Source organism: Notamacropus eugenii, chromosome 6 (assembly GCF_028372415.1).
Source record: "Notamacropus eugenii isolate mMacEug1 chromosome 6, mMacEug1.pri_v2, whole genome shotgun sequence".
In the NCBI taxonomy this organism is placed as follows: domain Eukaryota; kingdom Metazoa; phylum Chordata; class Mammalia; order Diprotodontia; family Macropodidae; genus Notamacropus; species Notamacropus eugenii.
This window is the reverse complement of record NC_092877.1, coordinates 121,017,293-121,037,040: the sequence shown is the minus strand read 5'-3', so window position 1 is coordinate 121,037,040 and position 19,748 is coordinate 121,017,293. Positions and strand designations below refer to the sequence as shown.

General features: G+C 38.4%; 1 protein-coding gene across 1 annotated transcript in view; it reads left to right on the top strand.

Moving 5' to 3' along the window:
• Positions 1-19,748, top strand: part of LOC140511736 (transmembrane protease serine 11F-like) — a 79,149-nt gene that overhangs the window by 30,277 nt on the left and 29,124 nt on the right. Inside the window, exon 2 of the mRNA XM_072620912.1 lies at positions 11,271-11,425. Within this exon, the coding sequence (XP_072477013.1) occupies positions 11,271-11,425 (155 nt within the window). The remainder of the gene's footprint in view (positions 1-11,270; positions 11,426-19,748) is intronic.

The window sequence follows — 19,748 nt, the reverse complement described above, 5'->3', positions numbered from 1 at the left end:
ATTGGAGTGGGACAAGACCTGAAAGAAGGAGACTAATTAGAAATCTATTGCAATACTCCAACCAAGGGTGATGAGGGGCTAAATTAGGGTGGAAGCAAGAAAGTGAGACGGATTTAGATGTTACCTAAGTGAACTGAACAAGACAATAATTGATTGGATATGAAGGCTGAGGGAAAGTGAGTAGTCAAGTTTAAAATCTAGGTCATTATAAGGATGGTGGTACTCTCAACAGTATAGAGAAATTCAGAAGAGGCATAGGTATATGGGAAAGCTGTATTCTGTTTTGGTAATGCTGAGTTTGAGTTATCTAAGGGAAATCCAAATTGAAATGTCCAATAGTAACAGGCTGATCCTTCACTTGGAAGATGGTCATATAGCTCAGAGCCAGGCTTCAGAAAGGGCCAAGGAACAGTTGATATGGTGTTTGCTGCCCAGCAACTCCAGGAGAAATGACAGAAGCAGAACAGAGATCTGCAAACAATGTTTATAGATCTGACCAAGGCCTTTGACCCTGTTAGTCATGAGGACTTATGGAAAATTATGTCAAGATTTGGTTGCCTGAAGAACTTCATCAGTATCGTATATCAGTTTCATGATGGCATGTTTGCCTGGGTTCCAGATAGTGAACAATGCTCTCGTGCCTTCCCAGTCACCAATGGAGTGAAAAAGGGCTGTGTGCTTACTCCCATGCTTTTCAGCATGATGTTTTCAGCCATGTTGTCAAATGCTTTCAATGAGGATGAACACAGCATCAAGGTCAACTACCATACTGATGGTAAGTTCTTCAATTTGAAAAGACAAGACCAAAGTGGAGGGAGTGTTGGTGCTTGATTTTATGTTTGCAGATGATTGTGCACTCAATGCAACCTCTGAAGCTGAGATGCAACAAAGTGTGGATCAATTCTCTGCTGCAGGTGCTAATTTTGACCTAATAATCTACACCAAGAAAACACAGGTGCTCCATCAGCTACCACCACACCATCCACACCATCGGTTACAACAAATGAAGAGGTTCTGAATGCTGAGGATAAGTTCATTTATCTTCGAAGTGTACTTTCCAGGGATGTACACATTGAAAATGAGGTTGCTGCATGCATTGCCAGAGCTAGTTCAGTGTTTGGGAGATTCCAAAAAAAAGTTTGGGAGAAAAGAGATGTTAGACTGACTACGAAACTGAAGGTCTATAGAGCCATTGTGCTGACCTCATTGTTGTATGCCTGTGAAACATCGACAATCTACCAGCAACATGCCAGGAAACTGAATCACTTCCATTTGAACTGTCTTAGGAAGATTCTGAAGATCATCTGGCAGGATAAGGTACCAGACACTGAAGTCCTTGCTCAAGCTGAACTGCCAAGCATTCAAACTGTGTTTCAAAGAGTGTAACTCTGATGGGCTGGCCACGTTGTTCAAATGCAAAATGTACGCTTGCCATGTCACATGGTGGTCAGAAGAAGTGATACAAGGACACTCTCAAGGTCTCTCTCAAGAACTCTGTATTTGACTCAGTGACATGGGAGACACTGGCACAGGACTGCTCAGCATGGCGTGCCCACATCAGAAAGGGTGCTGTGCTCTACGAGCAAAGCAGAACTAAGACAGCAAAAAGTAAACGTAGGATGCATAAATTTGGAGTATTCTCCCCAAATATTCACACCGACTATCTGTACCCAGCCTGTGGTAGAACATTCCGAGCTCATATTGGGCTGATCAGTCACAGTTGGACACATTGAAACTTCACTTTATCGTGATGATGTCATTTTGGTCCTCTTCGAAAGCAAAGGACAACAACCAAACAAGAAATAAGAGACCGGAGATTCAGAGACATTAGGATGGGATATACAGATCTTGGAGTCATCTGCATAGAGATGATAATTCAATGCATGGAAGCTACTGAGGTAACCCTCATTAGACCCAGGGCACAACAACAGTTAAGGGGCAGGATATAGATGACAAACCAGAAAAGAAGACAGTGAACAAGCATTCAGATGGTAGGAAGTGTTAGCAATGTCACAAAAATCAAGAGAAGAAATTTATCCAGGAGTTGAGGACAGTTGTCAGTGTCAAATGCTGCAAAGAGATGGGGGGGGGGCGGAATGTTGGATTGGTGATTAGGAAGTCCTTGGTAAGTTTTGAGAGAGCAGTTTAAGTTGGGGGGTAGGTAGAGATCAGGAACAGTGATGACTTTGGAAACTAGAAGGCTGAGGGTTGAGAATCGGTGAGACAAAATGAAGTGAAAGCAGCAAGAAGGATCAGCTTTTTCTAAGTGTTTGTGAAAGAGAGGATTTGTTCATGTATACATACATACATGTATTGGTAATGTATACATACATATAACACACATACATTTACATATGTATATGTACATATACACATGTGTATACATACAGACAGATATATATACATAATAGATAGCTTGATGATAGGGTCCACTAAGGTTTTTTTTCCCCCTTTCTTTCATGTTGAGAGGAACAGTCACATAGGCAGTAGAGAAGGGAGAGATAGAGATAGAAAATTAGGGGTGATTGTGGAAACAATTTGTTGGAAAAGACAGAACAGACAGAATCAAGGAAGGTAATTCTTTGTTAGTTAAAGGACTTTGTTAGTTAAAAGGACATCTCTTCATCAAAGACTGATGCAAGGAGGTGGTGGGGAGAATGGTGGATAATGCCAAGTTTTCTTGAGATCTAGAGAGGGGAGAAGTGACAGCTTAAGGCAAATAGCTTCTATTTTCTCCAGAAAGTGTGAATGGGGGTCCTTAGCTGAGAGGGTGGTGAAAAAAGAAATTTGGTATACCTACGAGGAGAGAAGGATAAAGAAGCAGTTTGGGCATTTCAGGGATCAGTTAAATGGGTCATTTTCCTTACTAGGCTTGTGTCATATCAGATAGATAAGACAGAAAAGAAAAAATGAATTTTCAAAATGCCACCGTGAACCTATCTAGGATCATAGAATTTAGAACTGAAATTGATGTTAGAGATCATTTATTCCAAAACTTTCTCTTTTTTTTAGGGAAATAAACTGAGGTCTTGAAAGATTCAGTGATTTTTCCAAGGCCACAAAGGTCATAATCAAATTATAATTTTTTCCACTTAACTCTGGCATTCAAGGAAGACATCAGCTGTCACTGGTTCTAGTCATTCTGTGATTTGGGAGTGATTAAAAAACTGTCACTAGCCTACTCACAAGCTACTCTGTACTGGGGTTTTCTATCCCTTCATAACACTTTCTGCTAGGGGGTGATTTCAATTTTCTCTTGTGAGCTACTAAGTGATGATGAACATGGATGAACAAAAGTGGTTATATATGTGGCAATTTGCAAAGTGTTATAGATATAGAGATCTCTATCCATCTGTCTGTCTATTTGTCTGTCTGTCTATCTATCATCTATCTATCTATCTATCTATCTATCTATCTATCTATCTATCTTTCTATCTATCCATTAACTTATTTGATCTTCACAACAACCCTGTGAGGTGAGTGCTATTATTATCTCTATTTTACAAATAAAAAAAATCTGAGGCTGAGAGAAGTTAAGTGACTTTTCAGGCTCACACATCTAGTAAGTCCCGGATTAGGATTTGAACTCAGTCCTTCTTGATTCAAGTTTGGGGCTCTATTCATCACATCATCTAGCTGTTTTTTTTAATATCCAACTTTTTTTCTCCCATGAATTAATTTACAAATGTTGATAAACTATGAGGGAGCTATTATACTTCTTAACTCTGCTAGAGAGTCAGTGAGGTAAACAATCCTTTATTAAATGTTTACTCTACTCCAGGCCTTGTACTAAGCACTGGAGATACAAAGAAACATAACAAGAAATCCTTGCTCTCAGGGAGCTCACAGTGTCCATTATCTTTAACATCTTTAAGGATAGGGATGCAGTCTTTATATCTGCCACAGAATTTAGTAGAACTTATTGCACATAGTAGGCACTTACGAATAATAAAGTGGCAATAGCCAATATATTGCAGTATAAAAAGCACTAGGCAGGAAATCAGAAGACATAGGTTCTGGTGGTGGATCTGCCACTAACCATATGTACATCCTTGGTACAAGTCATTACACCAGTGTGGCTTCATGTTCCTTATCTATTAAACAAAAGGGCTAGAATAGATGATTTCTAAGATCACTTACTGTTCCTTGATTTCTAAAACAGAGGTCCTCTTTTACCAATTATAGGCCTTGCTTTGGGGAAAAAAATTGACTGGAAACACAAGTACTCTGGTATTGGCATATTTGTTTGAGAGTCTGCTAAGTGGTAAAGAGTTTTGGACTTGGAGTCAGGAAAAACCAGAGTTCAAACTCTCCCTCAGACACTAAGCTGTGTGACCCAGGGCAAATCACTTAACCTCTGTTTGACTCAGTTTCTTCATCTGTAAAATGGAGGTTATATAGCACTTGCCTCACAAGGTTCTTGTAAAGATAAAATGAGATAACATATGTAAAGCTCTTTTCAAAGTTTAAAGTGCTTCATAAAGACTAACAATTATTATTTTCAGGAAAGTTAAAAAGACTTCAGAAAAAAGTAGATCTAATTTCATCATTTGACAATTATTTCAATTTGGCTTCTTAAGAATTTTGAATGAGACAGTACTAATCACCGAGCAGTAAGTGATAGCCCAATGTCTGGGTGTTAGCTACCTTTGAAATCTCAAACCATAGAGCTTATTAAAAATAATTAGTGGGAGGGGGTGGGCTTTCACACCTATCTATTTAAGCATGATTGCAGCCCTCTCATCAAAGGACCTGCCTCTTAAAGAAGACATAGCTCAAAATCTTAATTGCTCATCCACCCAGATGGGTTATTTGTGGAGGGTATTGTTGGCATGGTTGACATGGGCTCTCTTTCAGATATGAGTAGGCTTAAAAACAGATTTTAGGTCACACTATTTTAGTGTAAAACTTTCTGATCTGTCAGACAGTAGCATTTACTGGGCTCTCCTGGTGTGGTGATTAGCTGGGTTGGAAAGTAACAGCTATTTAGTTTCAATTAGATAAAAGAGCTCCTGGCAATTAGCAATAAACATCAAAGAGAGATGTAGCAGGAATGATATTGGCAAAAATGCAAAGAAAATTGAGATTTGATTGTCTTTGTCACTAATACTTAAAATCTAGAAGGAAACCCTCCTTGCTTTGTAGCTGCATCTCCAGTAGCGATGGTTTCAATGACTTTCAGAGCATGCCACAGATCTTATTCCTTAATATGCCAGAAACTTCACAGGAAGGGCAGCATCTCGGTCACATGACATACATGGTACCTTTTACTATTCGTGTTTACTGAGTTGCCTAAGTGTACAGAATGTATACAAATGTTGCCATTCTCATTCAGAAACTGAGGCTATATTTGTAGTAACTAGTTATATTATCTGTGATCATGCAAAATTGCACTTACCTTCTCCATAAAACCTGCTCCTTTCTATAGCATCTCCTTTCATTGTTGGTAACACCATTTCCTCAGTCACCCAAGTCTATAACCTCAAAGTCAGTTTGAATTCTTCTCTGACCTTGATCCTCTTCATCCAATCATTCAATTCCTGTCTATTTTACCACAAGGTATCTTTTGCATCTGACCTTATCCGTTCTATTCCCACTATAAACACCCTAGTTCAGACCCTCATCTTTCTCTATGTCAATAACCTCCTAATTGTTCTGTCCTGCCTCAACTCTGTCTCTCTGTGTCTCTCTGTCTGTCTGTCTGTCTCTCTTTCTCTCTCTCTCTCTCTCTCTCTCACTCTCTCTCTCTTTCCCATCATTCACATAGTTTCAAAAAATTCTAATACACATCTCTGGTCATATCACTCATTTAATCAAAATCTTCAGAGACGTTTCATCACCTACTGAATAAAGTATTAACTGTAAATCCTGGCATTCAAGACTCTCTATAACATAATGCCAATTTAGATTTCAAGTCTCATCTCACACCATATCCATTCATGCCCTATACATTCCAACCAAACTGTATTACTCTGGATCTCCCATTCTGATGCAATACTTTCCTGTCTCTGTGACTTCTTCATCAACTTGGAATAGCTCTTCCCTAAGTCCATTTCTTGAAATCTGTTCCTTCCCTCAAATCTAAAGTCTTCTACGGTGGTTCTTTCCTCCACTGATTATAGACACATCAGCAGATTTTCATTTCTTTAAATTACAAAAAGTATTTTATATCACATTCATTTTCTAATATAACCCTATCTAATTCCATATCTAGAGTCATCCTTGTAATTAAAAATGAAAATATATAAAATAAATTAAAAAGAGGCTTAGCAAAACTGATCTACACATCAACAGTGTGCTAGTATGTATGATATTTTCCTCCACCTTGCATAGAAGTAAGGTAGATACATTTTTTTCTCCTCTTTTTTAGGATAAGATTGTGTGATAATTATACAGAATTTAGTTTCTTTTGTTGCTATTATCTCATTCATATTGTTATAGTGACTCCGCACGTTGTTTTCTGGGTCCTGCTTACTTTATTGTAAATCAGTGGATTCAAGCTTCATTGTTTCTTATGGAATAGTAGTTTCCCACTATATTAATGCATCATGATTTGTGGGCATCTACATTGTTTCCGGTTCTTTGCTAAGAATGTTACTACAAATATTTTGATGTACACAGAACGTATATCACTGGGTTTGACTTCCTTGAGGAATATACATAACAGTGGGATCTCTGAGTCAAAGAGGTATGGACATTTTATCATTTTCTTACTATTATTCAGAATTATCTTCTAGAACATGTGAACAACTTGTAGTCTCTAAAAAATTAAACAATGAATACTACACAGAGGACAATGAAAAAGCATATGAGTGTGATTAGATAGTGATATATAATCAATGATGATCCAAAGAAGAACAGTGGTAAAACATGTTACCAAAGAATTGTGTGATTAAAAGAAAGGATAAGCTGATCATGTGATGAGGCAAGGTAATTAGATGCAGGCAGCCAGAATGTTCCACTGCTACCATTCTGATGTCAGGAGAAAGCAAGAAAGACTCCAGTATATTAGGAACACACAAACAAGAGGTACACAGAATAAACAGGCATAGATGGATTGTAACCTATTGTCAGAGAGAAGGTCTGAACAGATGGGCTCATATGTACATTGAGTATCTGAGAGCATGCCAAATTATTTTGTTTTACACATGATGTGGTTGTTCCATCTAGACTGGACTGCAAACCATTTCCCAGTCTCATCTAGCATTCTCCTGCATCCATGATTCCTAGGACATAACCCATGATTGAAATAGATGTCTTCCCTTATTCTACTTGTAATTCTTGTTCAAGTTTCAGTACTACAGGAAGCTTTGTGAGATACCCTCTGCTGAAAGTGATCTCATCCTATTTTAATTTCTCATAAAGCTTTGGTCAGATCACTATTGTATACTATTTCTACCTTGTAACATACTTTCTGTATATGCTTATTATTCCATCCACTCCCTAGTCCTATTAAATTGTAAGTTCTTTAATGGAAAGGACTTTTAAAAAGACATATATTAGTGTTTAATTTATTTGAACTGAGTTGAAATAACATGAATCAAAATGAATTGAACTGATGTTTCGATACGGTATGAAAAGAGCACTGTAAAGAACCACTGGGTCTTACTCCCAGCTCTGCTTATTGATGCTGTCTTCTACAATTGCTTACCTTTTCTGTGCCTCACCTTTTTACCTCTAGAGAGAGGGTTGAGCTAAGAGATTTCTAAGATCTGTTTTAGATCTAAATTTGATCCTATGTTGATCCAAACAGAAAAAAAATTCAACGTCATTCATTCCCATTAAGATCACTGACTCTAATTTAGCTAAACAAGATAAATCTATCTTGGACCAAGTGTGAACAGGTTCAGCTCCTTTCCCTTGTCTACCTGATTCAGTCCAAGTCAAGGTTAGTTCTTTAATTTGCAGTGGCAGGACTGGTGCCTTGGAGACTGGATGCCTCAATTCACATTTCCATCTCAAATACTTAAGCTTGTCAAGCTTCATTTTCCTCTCTCATAAACTGGATATTGTTAGTATTCACCTTACCTATCTTAAAGGGTCATATGGAAGAGATGACTTCGTAAAATAGAAAGTGATAAATGGTTGTATTATTTCTATGCTTATTTAGTATTTTAAGTAAGTTTCTAATTATTCAAGCTGTGTGTTCAATTATTCCAGTCACAAATAACTGACAACATTGATTCTAATGAAGCAGCCACAATTCTCTAGAAGAGATAAAACTTTGCATCTATCTGTAAGCTAATCTGCATAAATTGCAGACCCATATATGACGTGTACCTGCAAGTGGACCAATTGCCTTGATCCATTTAGAAGAAACTTTCAAGGACATTCCAACTCACTGGGATAATTTATTCTGTCTTCAGATAAATAGGGTAAAGTAATATTGGCCAAGTGAGAACTGGTTTAGCGTCCTTTCTCTATCTAGTTCAGTAAAGATGTTCTCTAAACTGAATTTCTCAAAAGTCACTGGCTTATCCTGTGATGTTCACTGTGTTTATCAGAAGTTACTTTACATTAGCACAATAGATCTAGCTCAAAATGTGTTGACATTTCAGCAGGTTTTTTAATGACCTTTAATGCTCTCCCCAAGTGGGCAAACCCCACCTCTTGGTAAACTCACATATTTCCACATACTTCATAGTCACAGGCATGAACAAATCTAGAAACCAACACCTAGCGAACATTATTTCAAACATTATAAAACATTTCAAGCATTATAAAACAGCGAGATGGGTCAGTGAATAGAGTGGTGGGCCTGGAATCAAAAAATCCTAAGTTCAAATCTAACTTCAGGCACTTACTAGCCATGTGACTCTGGGCAAAGCATCTAACCTCTGTATGCCTTAATTCATTGGCAAAGGAAGTTGCAAACCATTCCAATATCTTTGCCAAGAATACCCAATGGACAGTAGGGTTCATGGGGTCATGAAGGGCTGGACATGATTGAATGAAGGAAAGGCAACAAAAAATGAAGCAGCTATAAACACTTCATTTCCATTGAAAAGAAATGTAGCCTCTAGACAAAAGCGATAATTCTGAATCGTGTGTGTGTGTGTGTGTGTGTGTGTGTGTGTGTAGAAACACAGATACAGAGAAGGAGAGAGAGAGGTTCTAAGTAGTTTAATGAGCATAATGTACTGGCATGAGAAACTAAAATTCTCTGTATATCCACTTTCCCCAAGAGGGTCAGTAGTGAAAGGAGAAGAGGGTAGAAAAGCAGAAGAAAAAGGAAAAGAAAAAACATCCAGAAAAAGTACAACCTGGATAATACTATCAGATTGTCCCATGCCTCACGGTGATGATCCACTGAGCTTGGAAACCGAAGTTTCCTTAGTTTATGTCAGGATCTAGTATATTTAAGGGCAGCCAGGTGACACAATGACAGACTACTAGGCCTGAAGTCACTAAGATTTCTGAGTTCAAATCTGACCTCAAACAGGCTGTGTGACCCTGCACAAGTTGTTTAACCCTGTCTGTCTCAGTTTCCTCATATGTAAAATGAGCTGGAGAGGGCAATGACATACCACTCCAAGTGTCTCAGTCTATAAAACCCCAAATGGCGTCATGAAGTGTTGGACAGGACTGAAAAAATAAAGCAAAAACAATAGTATATTCAACTTAAAATGTAGCATGTTTTTTTTTCTTTGCCTCAGAGTTTCAGGTTCAAACTCAAGTTGAAATAATACAGAGATGGTAAGGAGGATAGTATCTTAAAATGTTTTCCTTCTGATTCATAACTAAGGATAAAATCAAATAGCAAATTACCAGGGAAGAAAAATGCCCAGGGGTCAATGTCTTCTGGCAGCACATCAACTCAATTTACTTCTACAAACATTTACTAAGTATCTACCTGCTCCTGTCTGGCACTGTATAGATAAGAAAAAAAAATAGTCCTTGGCCTCAAGGAGCTTACATTCTACTGAAAAGACTGTAAATGTAAATAGATAAGTAAAATGAAATTATATAAATTGATATACCTTTAATGGACCAATTCATCATGTCATCAGGAAGCTTGATGTCTCACAAAGCTTTCAGGTAATATTGACCTTAAAATATTTTAAAGAAGAAAGCATTACACATACTGGGAAAAATAAAGGGATCACCAAAATGAGAAGAAAGATTTTAGATGCAGAAATAGAGAAATCTCATGGAGATTTGGAATATGTTTCTATTGGTGAGACCATTTGCTCAGTTGAAAACCAGATGTCCTCACTTTGGTATTACTAATTCAGCCTTCCTGAGTACAGAGAACTCTTATGAGTATCAAAAATAACAATTTATTTGAAAAATAAATTTAAAAACACTTTCATCATGTTGAAAAAACAAGGCAATAGAAAAAATGAACTGAATTCAAAAAGAGTGCATTATTAACTTCATTGTAAAATTATTTTAATGTAATGAAAATGTTTGCTCTAAGGTCATGTTTTGAGAGGCAACATGATAAGTGGATAGAAGTCTGGTTTGGGGGTCAGGAAAATCTAGGTTCAAATCCTGCCTCTGATACCTGCCTAATCACTGAAGTCACTCAATCTCCCAGTTCCCCACGTAGCTCTTTAAAGACTGTAAATTATAGATGAGGTACCAATCTGCACCAGTAGAGGGAGTTACTACACTAGGAGTTCCCTTCTCAATAATAGAGAAATGAAAAATCCAAATTCCTTCCTCTCACACATAATATTAATATTTTAAAATTTCCTTTAATATTTTCCCTGATGATACTGGGGGTTTGAATCTTCAAAAAATGCAATATGCCAGAATTTTAGTGGTAAAATAATCTTACTTCCATGGGTTGATCATTTAACAATAAACATTTATTCTTCCTACCCTCTCCATCCCATGTCTAATACAGAATAAAAAAGACTTACAATACAGAAAATCTTCCCAAGATAAAGTTCTGCATAGTCCAAGATATTTTTTCCTTTTTTTTATAATGTAAGCCAGAAAATAGCTCTGAACTACGAATCATATTTGCCAGGAGTTTAAACATGATTTCTTTGTTAAATTACCCTGTGAAAGGAAAACAAAATAAATCTACTTATCAATAGTCAATTTTTAGTTATTTACTATCTCAATAAATCTTATAATGAAAGATAAAGTGATAGATATCCATGAATGAAAGTCTAGTGGCATATTCAAGGTCTGGGAATTCAGATGATATCGAGGATATACGAGGTTTTCCCCAACAAAGCCTAGTTTAGAAAATATATGGATAGCCTTAGAATTCCTGATTAGTACTAAGTTTTATCTTTTTTCTTCTGCCACCACAGACCAGTTGCATGCTCACAAGCCAAGTACCCACAAGTTAACTATCCAAGAAGACAAAGCCAATTTTGGACCCCTCTCAGACTAGCACTGTTCACTGTGGTAATTGTGATAATCATAGTGATCGCCATCGCTATCGTTGCCAAAGTTGTTATTGCAGGTACGTATCAATCTAGTCGCTGATTGGTGACCAAAATTCATTATGAATCAATACCTTGACACTTTCTTAGGTTTAAGAACATTTGAGTGATGTAAAAAAAAAAAATCAGATTGGCTAACTTTTCACAATAATCTGCAGTGCAGGCTTGATTAACAGAGGTGGTCATGATCCCAGACCAGCAGAGTATGATCTAAACTGAACAGGTAAATACCTCCTTCAGTAGTATATTTACTCATTGGTTATGGGACAAGAATCTCTCAGGGCACCATTAACCATGTTAAAATTTATTAGTACCAAATCTATCCACGATTCTTTGTACTTTCTGTCCCCTCTTCTGCCACTCTATATAAGCAGAAGGGTGTCACACATGGTAAAGGCTGTCTTATATGTTTCTTTATTTCATTTATTGCCATGGTCAAATATTCCATCATCAAGTATCTCACCTACATGGTGATACTCTCTCTACTTAACTAGGCTGAGACTTAGAAGGACAACTCAATTCGTTGTCATAGTCATATTCAATGTCTTTGCACGAATAACCTTCAAGAAACCAGGAGACGCTCCACACAAGGTTGAGATATTGGAATAGGATCTTGGGGAGGAGATAAACTCACACGTAAAACACCAACAAAAGAGGCAATAGTAATGAAAGACTGATGGAAAAGAAAGAGTACTACATTTGGAGTCAGAGGCCTGAGTCTGAATTCTGACTACACTACTTGCCAACTGTATGACTTTGGACAAGTTAGTTAATCCGCTGGAGCCTTAATGTCCCCCACCCCCAATCCCTTGTAAAATGTGAGGGTTGAGTTAGATAAGGTCTAAGGATCTATCCATATCTAATCTTAAGATTATGTCACAATACAGATGTCACAACAAATATGAAAATTAATTAATTATCTTCAGAATCAGTCCTATGAAGAGCTACGTTGAGGTAAACTTAGGGTGGTATAGTAAAGACCATGTAAGATTTATAGAATTTTAAAGCTGGAAGAGAAGTTATAGAGAAACAATTTCCTAATGGCTAAACTGAGGCCTAGAAAGGTGAAGTGACTTTACAAAAATCACAATGCAAGTCAGCGCATGCTTCACAAACTTAGAATCTAGCTCCGTTTCTTCTCAAACAAGTAGTATTTCCATTGTTTTGGGGGTTTTTTTGAACTGGGTCTCCCTATAGGACCCTGGTTGGAAACATGGTTAATGCTCTTTTATTCAACTGAGCCCAGCTGACTGGCACAACCTGGGCTAATTTGCCCCTCCTTAGAGTCTACTATGTGCCAGACACAGCACTAAGTACTTTACAAATATCTTCTCATTTGATCCTCATAACAACTCTGGGAGGTAGAAGCTGTTATCATCCCCAATTTATAGTTGAGGAAACTGAGGCAAACATGGGTTCAGTGACTTCCCCAGGATCACACAACTATTAAATGTTCAAGGCTGGATTTGAACTCAGATTTTCCTGACACCAAGACCAGTGTCCTATCCACTGTGTCACCTACCTGCTTCTAGGGGCCAACACATTGGTGCCTGACTCAGTGCGGACACTCAACCATCTTGAGCCCTACTGTGGATCAGAACAGCTAAGGGAGGCCAGTGATAAAGAAGAAGAAAAGAGAATTAATGAAACATTTAAAAATATACAAAAAAAGCAGAATAAAGTCGAGAAAGGGACATTGACAAGTGGGTCAGTGTTAAATCTAATATATACTTTAAAAAAAATCCCAAGCTCTATGTAACAGATTGATAGCTTTATATACTGTTCAGTTGTTTCAGTTATGTCCAACTCTTTATGAACCCAGTTGGGGTTTTCTTGCAAAGATATTGGAGTGGCTTACCATTTCTTTCTCCAACTTATTTTACACATGAGAAAACTGAGGCAAACATGGTTCTTGCCAAGGGTCACACAGCTAATAAGTGTCTGAGGCTAGATTTGAACTCAGGTCTTGCTGATTCCAGATCCAGTGCTCTACCCATTGCCCAATCCTCTTTCTCTGGGCTTTATATGTGGAAATGTTTATGTCCACTGATTTTCTAATTCATAATAAAATAGGGAAACAGATGCTCCATGACTAAGAAATAAATGAATGAATAATCAATTCCTTACTTATGCCTAGTAATATAGGGAAGAAATACTATTCAAAATGATAGACAACTTGAAGTTATTTATTTTTGTCTTTGGAACATGTTTTTACACTGACATCTGAATGTGGGTGTGTCTAACGCTTGGGGAAATCATGTCAAACAAGATTAAAATGTTGTCTTGTGAAGACCTAACTAGGGAGGAGCTGAAAATGTATTCATTATCTCCAGCTTACCTCACTCTTGGCTCCATCCTCCCTACTGCCCACTACATTCTGGACATAGAAAGAGTCAGTCAGCTCTGAGATGCCACAAAGTACTCATCTAAACTGAACTGACACCTCCCAGAATTTTTTACCTCTCTTGTTCATACCTTTCTTAGGTTGGGGGAAGCAATTAAGTGTTTAAAATTTGTCTTCTAGATTATAGGCTTCATGAAAGAATAAAAGTAAAAGAAGATTTAGTGAATAGTAGCACTAAACATTTTATGTTTGCAAGGTAAATGGCAACCTTAAGAATTAGAAAGATGTTATCACAGATAATGGAAAATTGACATCACATAGATTAAAATTTATTTTAAAATATTGAGTTCACAAATTCCAAACTTCAGTGGGCTAAAGCAATCAGGTGTCTTTACTAAGTGTAGCACTAATAATGGTGAGTCCCTGGGAGTGGGAGCCAGTGCAGGTGGAAGATACCAAGTTACCTAAAGAAGGGTGAACTGATTCAGGTCAGAAATTGGAGCATGTGAAATTCCAGACCTATAAGAACAAAACACAACACAACTAACTAGTGAGTAGCTAGTGAGTAGCTCCTATACTTCCAGCCTGGGACAGATTGGGATCTACTCTAAAAAAAAAAAGAAAGAAAGAAAAGAAAAAAAAAGATAAGAAAAAGGAAAAAAGAAAAGAAGGCAAGAGAAAAGGAAAAGGAAGGAAAGGAAAAGAAAAGGAAGAATAAAAAATAAAGTGAATCATATAAGAAATTTTCAATAGCTGTCATTGTCAGTAGTATACAAATAATATGTCAGCAGCATTATTCTGAATGGACAAATCTGAGAAGTAGGAAGGAAAAAATAATTAAAAACAATAAAAATTAGTTGTGTTTGTAAATTAAAAAAGACAACTCCTAAAGGTCGAAGATTTGTTCAGTTCAGTCATGTCTCACTTTTTGTGACCCCATTTGGGGTTTCCTTGGCAAAGGTATTAGAATAGTTTGCCATTTCCTTCTCCAGCTCATATTACAGATGAGGAAACAGAGATAAGATTAGTCCAGGGTCACACAGATAGTGTATGAGGCTATATTTGAACTCAGAAAAATGAGTTCCAGCCTTCAGGCCTGGCACTCCATCCATTGGGCCACCGTGATGCCTCACATCAAAAGTAGATCTCCATTTCTGTGTATATTGAAGATGGAGGACAGGGCAGTAGGGAACTATTATTTAAATCTCAAGAATTAGTCATCCTTATTAGATATTAATCTTTCAGGCTTTTATATTCTAAGCCATTCTTTCTCTGGATCTTCCTCAACATTTAGCTAACCTTTACAAATACTTGAGAGTCAGTTTGGTTTGGTGACTGGGGAGCTGACCTTGTGTTCAAGTCCTTGATTACAAGTCCTGCTACTGATAAATATTAGTTATGTGATGTCAAACTAGTCACTTAAGCTCCCTGTGCTAAGACTCTAAGTTATAAAGAAGGGGCTAATCTGCATTGGAAGAGGGAATTTCTTCATCAGGGAATTCCCAACAACAAAGAAACCATAGGCATAATCATTCCCAACAAACGTTTATAAAGGGCCTCCTGTTCAATCTTATTGTATAGCATTTACTTAATAAGTTTTCTTTCTATCATTCCCATTTCTAGATTAGTCATGTTAAGACATTCAGGTAATACAGCCTTTACTGTCTCTTTACATTCTGATGCCCCACTGGATATTGTTTATTTCCTGAAGTATCTTATCTAGACTGATAACGAATACAGCTAAGTGCTTCAGTAGATAAACAACTCTGCCTAGAGTCAGGAAGATCTCAGTTCAAATCCAGTCTCAGACACTAGCTATGGGACCCTGGGAAAGTCTTAACCCTGTGAGCCTCAGTTTCTCATCTGTAAAATGAACTGGAGAAGGAAATGGCAAACAACTCTAGTATCTTCACCAAGAAAACCCCAAATGTGGTAACAAAGAGTTGAACATGACTGAAACAACTGAACAACTGATAATACCATATATAGTAGATAGTCACTAATGAATATGTTACAATCTAAAACCATTACAAGATTCGACCCAAACCAGAAAGAGGCTTGTTGTTTTCTTTAAGGGGTTGCTACCTCTGCAAACCCAAACAAAATATATTCATCAGGAGAATAAGTTTTCACAAAACATGAAAGATGGTTTAGAACCTTCCTGATGAAACCAGTCCCTCACCCTATCTTGGACAAAACAGATCTTGAATAACGTATGGAAACTTACCAATGATGACAAGTCTTATCAGGCTTGTTTGGAACTTCATACTTTCCCAATTGAAATAAAGTAATTATCTATAAACTGTAGGTGTTTCCTTCACTAGCACATGAAAATGTGATTATGAAAGTGTTGATAGCAATTGGGCAAATACACCATCTCTGAAACTACTCCTCACTCCTATTTCGGGAGGGTCTACTTCAATTTATTGAATTCAAATCAATTTAACAAATAGTTATCTAATAGAGACTACAGGCTCAATGTTGAAACATAGCTTTTCTTAGTGAACAGAAGACAAACCTCAGAGATAAGAAAACCTAATCTGCAACTCTACCTCTGACGTATACTGGCTGTGTGGCTCTGGGGAAGTCACTCAGCCTCATAGCGCTGTAGGCAGGGCTATAAGTTGCAGAGAAGGTGTTGGATATGTAGTGGTAGAAGGAGTTTCTTCACGTGGGGAATACCTATAAATAGGCACAGTGGATAGATTGCTAGGCATGGAGTCAGAAAGACCCAAGGTAAAGTCTTGCCTCAGACACCACTGTGGGACTCTGGGTAAATCACTTGACCTCTGTCTGCTTCAATTTCCTCATATGTAAAATAAGGATTATAATACTACCTCCCTTGCTGAGTTGTTGTGAGGATAAATGAGATGCGTGCAAAGTGCTTAGCACAGTGCTGGGCTCATTGTAAATGCTATATAAATGTTAGCTATTATGATGACAATTATTATTAGGTAACTCTCCAAGACTGTAAGTGGAGAAGGTATTGGATATGTAATGGTAGAGGGAGGTTCGTCACCTGGGGGAGGCCAGTGAGGCAGCTAGGAGGTACAGTGTGGACAGGGTGCTGAGCCTGTAATCAAGAAGAGCTAAGTGTATATCCTACCTCAGATGCTAATTGATGACCTTAGACAAGTCATTTGAATGTGGATGTCCTGTAAAATGAGGGTAATAATAGCATCTAGTTTACAAGACTGTTGTGAAGATCAAATAAAATGATATCTGGAATGTGTTTAGCACCATTCCTGGCTCATAGTAGGCCCTTAAAAGTGCTTGTTCTCTTTCCCTTCACTAGGCTAATTAAAGCCAGTGGTTTAATTTAAGTGGTCCAGTCCCTGTCCATGCCCCCTGTGTATATGCTGAAAGTTGATATAACAACATAGATACAACACAGACCCTATTTTAAGACTTCTCTTTGCTGTTTACCTTTTCATGCTTCTCTTCATTCCTGTGTTTGAAAGTCAAATTTTCTTCTCAGCTCTAGTCTTTCCAGCAAGAATGCTTGAAAGCCCTCTATTTCATTGCAAGACCAATTTTTCCCCTGAAGTATTATACTCAGTTTTGCTGGGTAGGTGATTCTTGGTTTTAGTCCTAGTTCCTTTGACTTATGGAATATCCTATTCCACGCCCTTCGATCCCTTAATGTAGAAGCTGCTAGATCTTGTGTTATCCTGATTGTATTTCCATAATACTTGAATTGTTTCTTTCTAGCTGCTTGCAATATTTTCTCCTTGACCTGGGAACTCTGGAATTTGGCCACAATGTTCCTAGGAGTTTCTCTTTTTGGATCTCTTTCAGGAGGTGATTGATGGATTCCTTGAATACTTATTTTGCCCTCTGGTTCTAGAATCTCAGGGAAGTTTTCCTTGATAATTTCATCAAAGATGATGTCTAGGCTCTTTTTTTGATCATGGCTTTCAGGTAGTCCCATAATTTTTAAATTGTCTCTCCTGGATGTATTCTCCATGTCCGTTGTTTTTCCAATGAGATATTTCACGTTATCTTCCATTTTTTCATTCTTTTGGTTTTGTTTTGTGATTTCTTGGTTTCTCATAAAGTCATTAGCCTCCATCTGTGCCATTCTAATTTTGAAAGAACTATTTTCTTCAGTGAGCTTTTGAGCCTCCTTTTCCATTTGGCTAATTCTGCTTTTGAAAGCATTCTTCTCCTCATTGGCTTTTTGAACCTCTTTTGCCAATTGAGTTAGCCTATTTTTCAAAGTGTTATTTTCTTGAGCATTTTTTTGGGTCTCCTTTAGCAGGGTGCTGACCTGCTGTTCATGCTTTACCTGCATGTCTCTCATTTGTCTTCCCAGTTTTTCCTCCACCTCTCTAACTTGATTTTCAAAATCCCTTTTGAGCTCTTCCATGGCCTGAGGCATTGAGTGGGCTGGGATACAGTGTCTTTCCTTGATGGTAAGCATTGTTCTTCCTCATCAGAAAGGAAGGGAGGAAATACCTGTTCACCAAGAAAGTAACCTTCTACAGTCTTATTTTTTTTCCCTTTTCTGGGCATTTTCCCAGCCAGTGACTTGACTTCTGAATAATCTCTTCACACCCACTTGGCCTCCAGATCCGCCCAGCCAGCAATTGGGGTCTGAGATTCAAATGCTGCTTCCCAGCCTCAGGGCTTTGGGCAGGGGCAGGGCTGCTATTCAGTGTGAGATCAAGTTCAGGTGCTCAGGTGGGGGCAGGTCCGCCTCACAGTCTCAGTTCCCTCAGGGGGTTTATGCAGAGACCTTCAACAATGGATCCAGGCTCCTGCCTGCTTGGCGAGCCCTGGTCTGCTCTCGCCTCCACTGCTGCCTCCTGAGGGGGCCCGAGCCACAGGGACACCCCACTCCCCTGTTGGCCACCCAAAAAGACTCTCTCACCAACCCTTGTCACCTGTGGATGGAGGGACCCGTGCGGCCACTGGACATTCCATCCCTGAAACCTGCTCAGATCTTCTCCTCTTGGTGCCATGCGGCCACGGCAGGGCTGGGCTCGGCTCCCAGTCTGGAGCACGATGGACCTTTCGCGTCAGATCTCTCTGGAACAGAAATTTCGTCTGCTCTGTTGTTCTGTGGCTTCTGCTGCTCCAGAATTTGTTGCTCCAGAATCTTTTTAACAGATATTTTATGGGCTGTGGGTTCGGAGCTAGCGTATGTGCATCTTTCTACTCCACCATCTTGGCTCCGCCCCCCTCCACAGATCCTATTTTAAAGGAGTTTATAATCTAGCAGTGATGGGAAGAGAGATTTTGCCATTTTCTTCCTCATTCGTTATATGGATAGCCCCTAAATTTCTATTTTTGGCTTGTTCCTCTTCACATCTCTTGGTCTTCTCATTTATTTACATGGCTTTAACTATCACTTTTGTTTAGGTGACTCCAAATATCTATTCACCCATTTCTCTATTTCTGTCTGCCTCTCTTCCTCTCCATCTCTCCACCTGGGTGACTCACTGACATCTCAAACACTACCTGTACCTGATTCTGACTTTACTTTCTCTACCTTTGTCACTGTCATTCACCCATTGTTGAGTTATCTGATTTTTCTTTCTTGCCTCAGACTTTCACCTCTCCTGTCCAATTTGTTATTGTGTCTGATGGACTCTACCTTCACAATGTCTCCTTCTGTCTCTCTTATTTCTTTTCCCTTCTCCATAGTCCCACTGCAAACATCCCATAATCTCCTGAGAAGTCTTTCCACCTCCATTTATTCCATCACTAATCCACCTGTTGTGTTGTGTTTGTCCTTCATTTTCAAAGAAGACCATGACATCAAGATGATGACATGACTTGCAGTTGACTTTGATTTGAGGGAGGGAAGGCTGTGCAAGGTCACCAGCCTCACTTTCTTCTCCTGAACCATCTGGGTCCAGTGGCCTGATATTCATTAGGATGACTGGAGATGACCCAGGATGCAATGAGAGACCCTGGCCCTTTCAGGTTAAGGTCTTTTCACATTCTCACTTTGAGTGAGATAATCCATTCAATGAATAGGCTTCTTTAAGTAG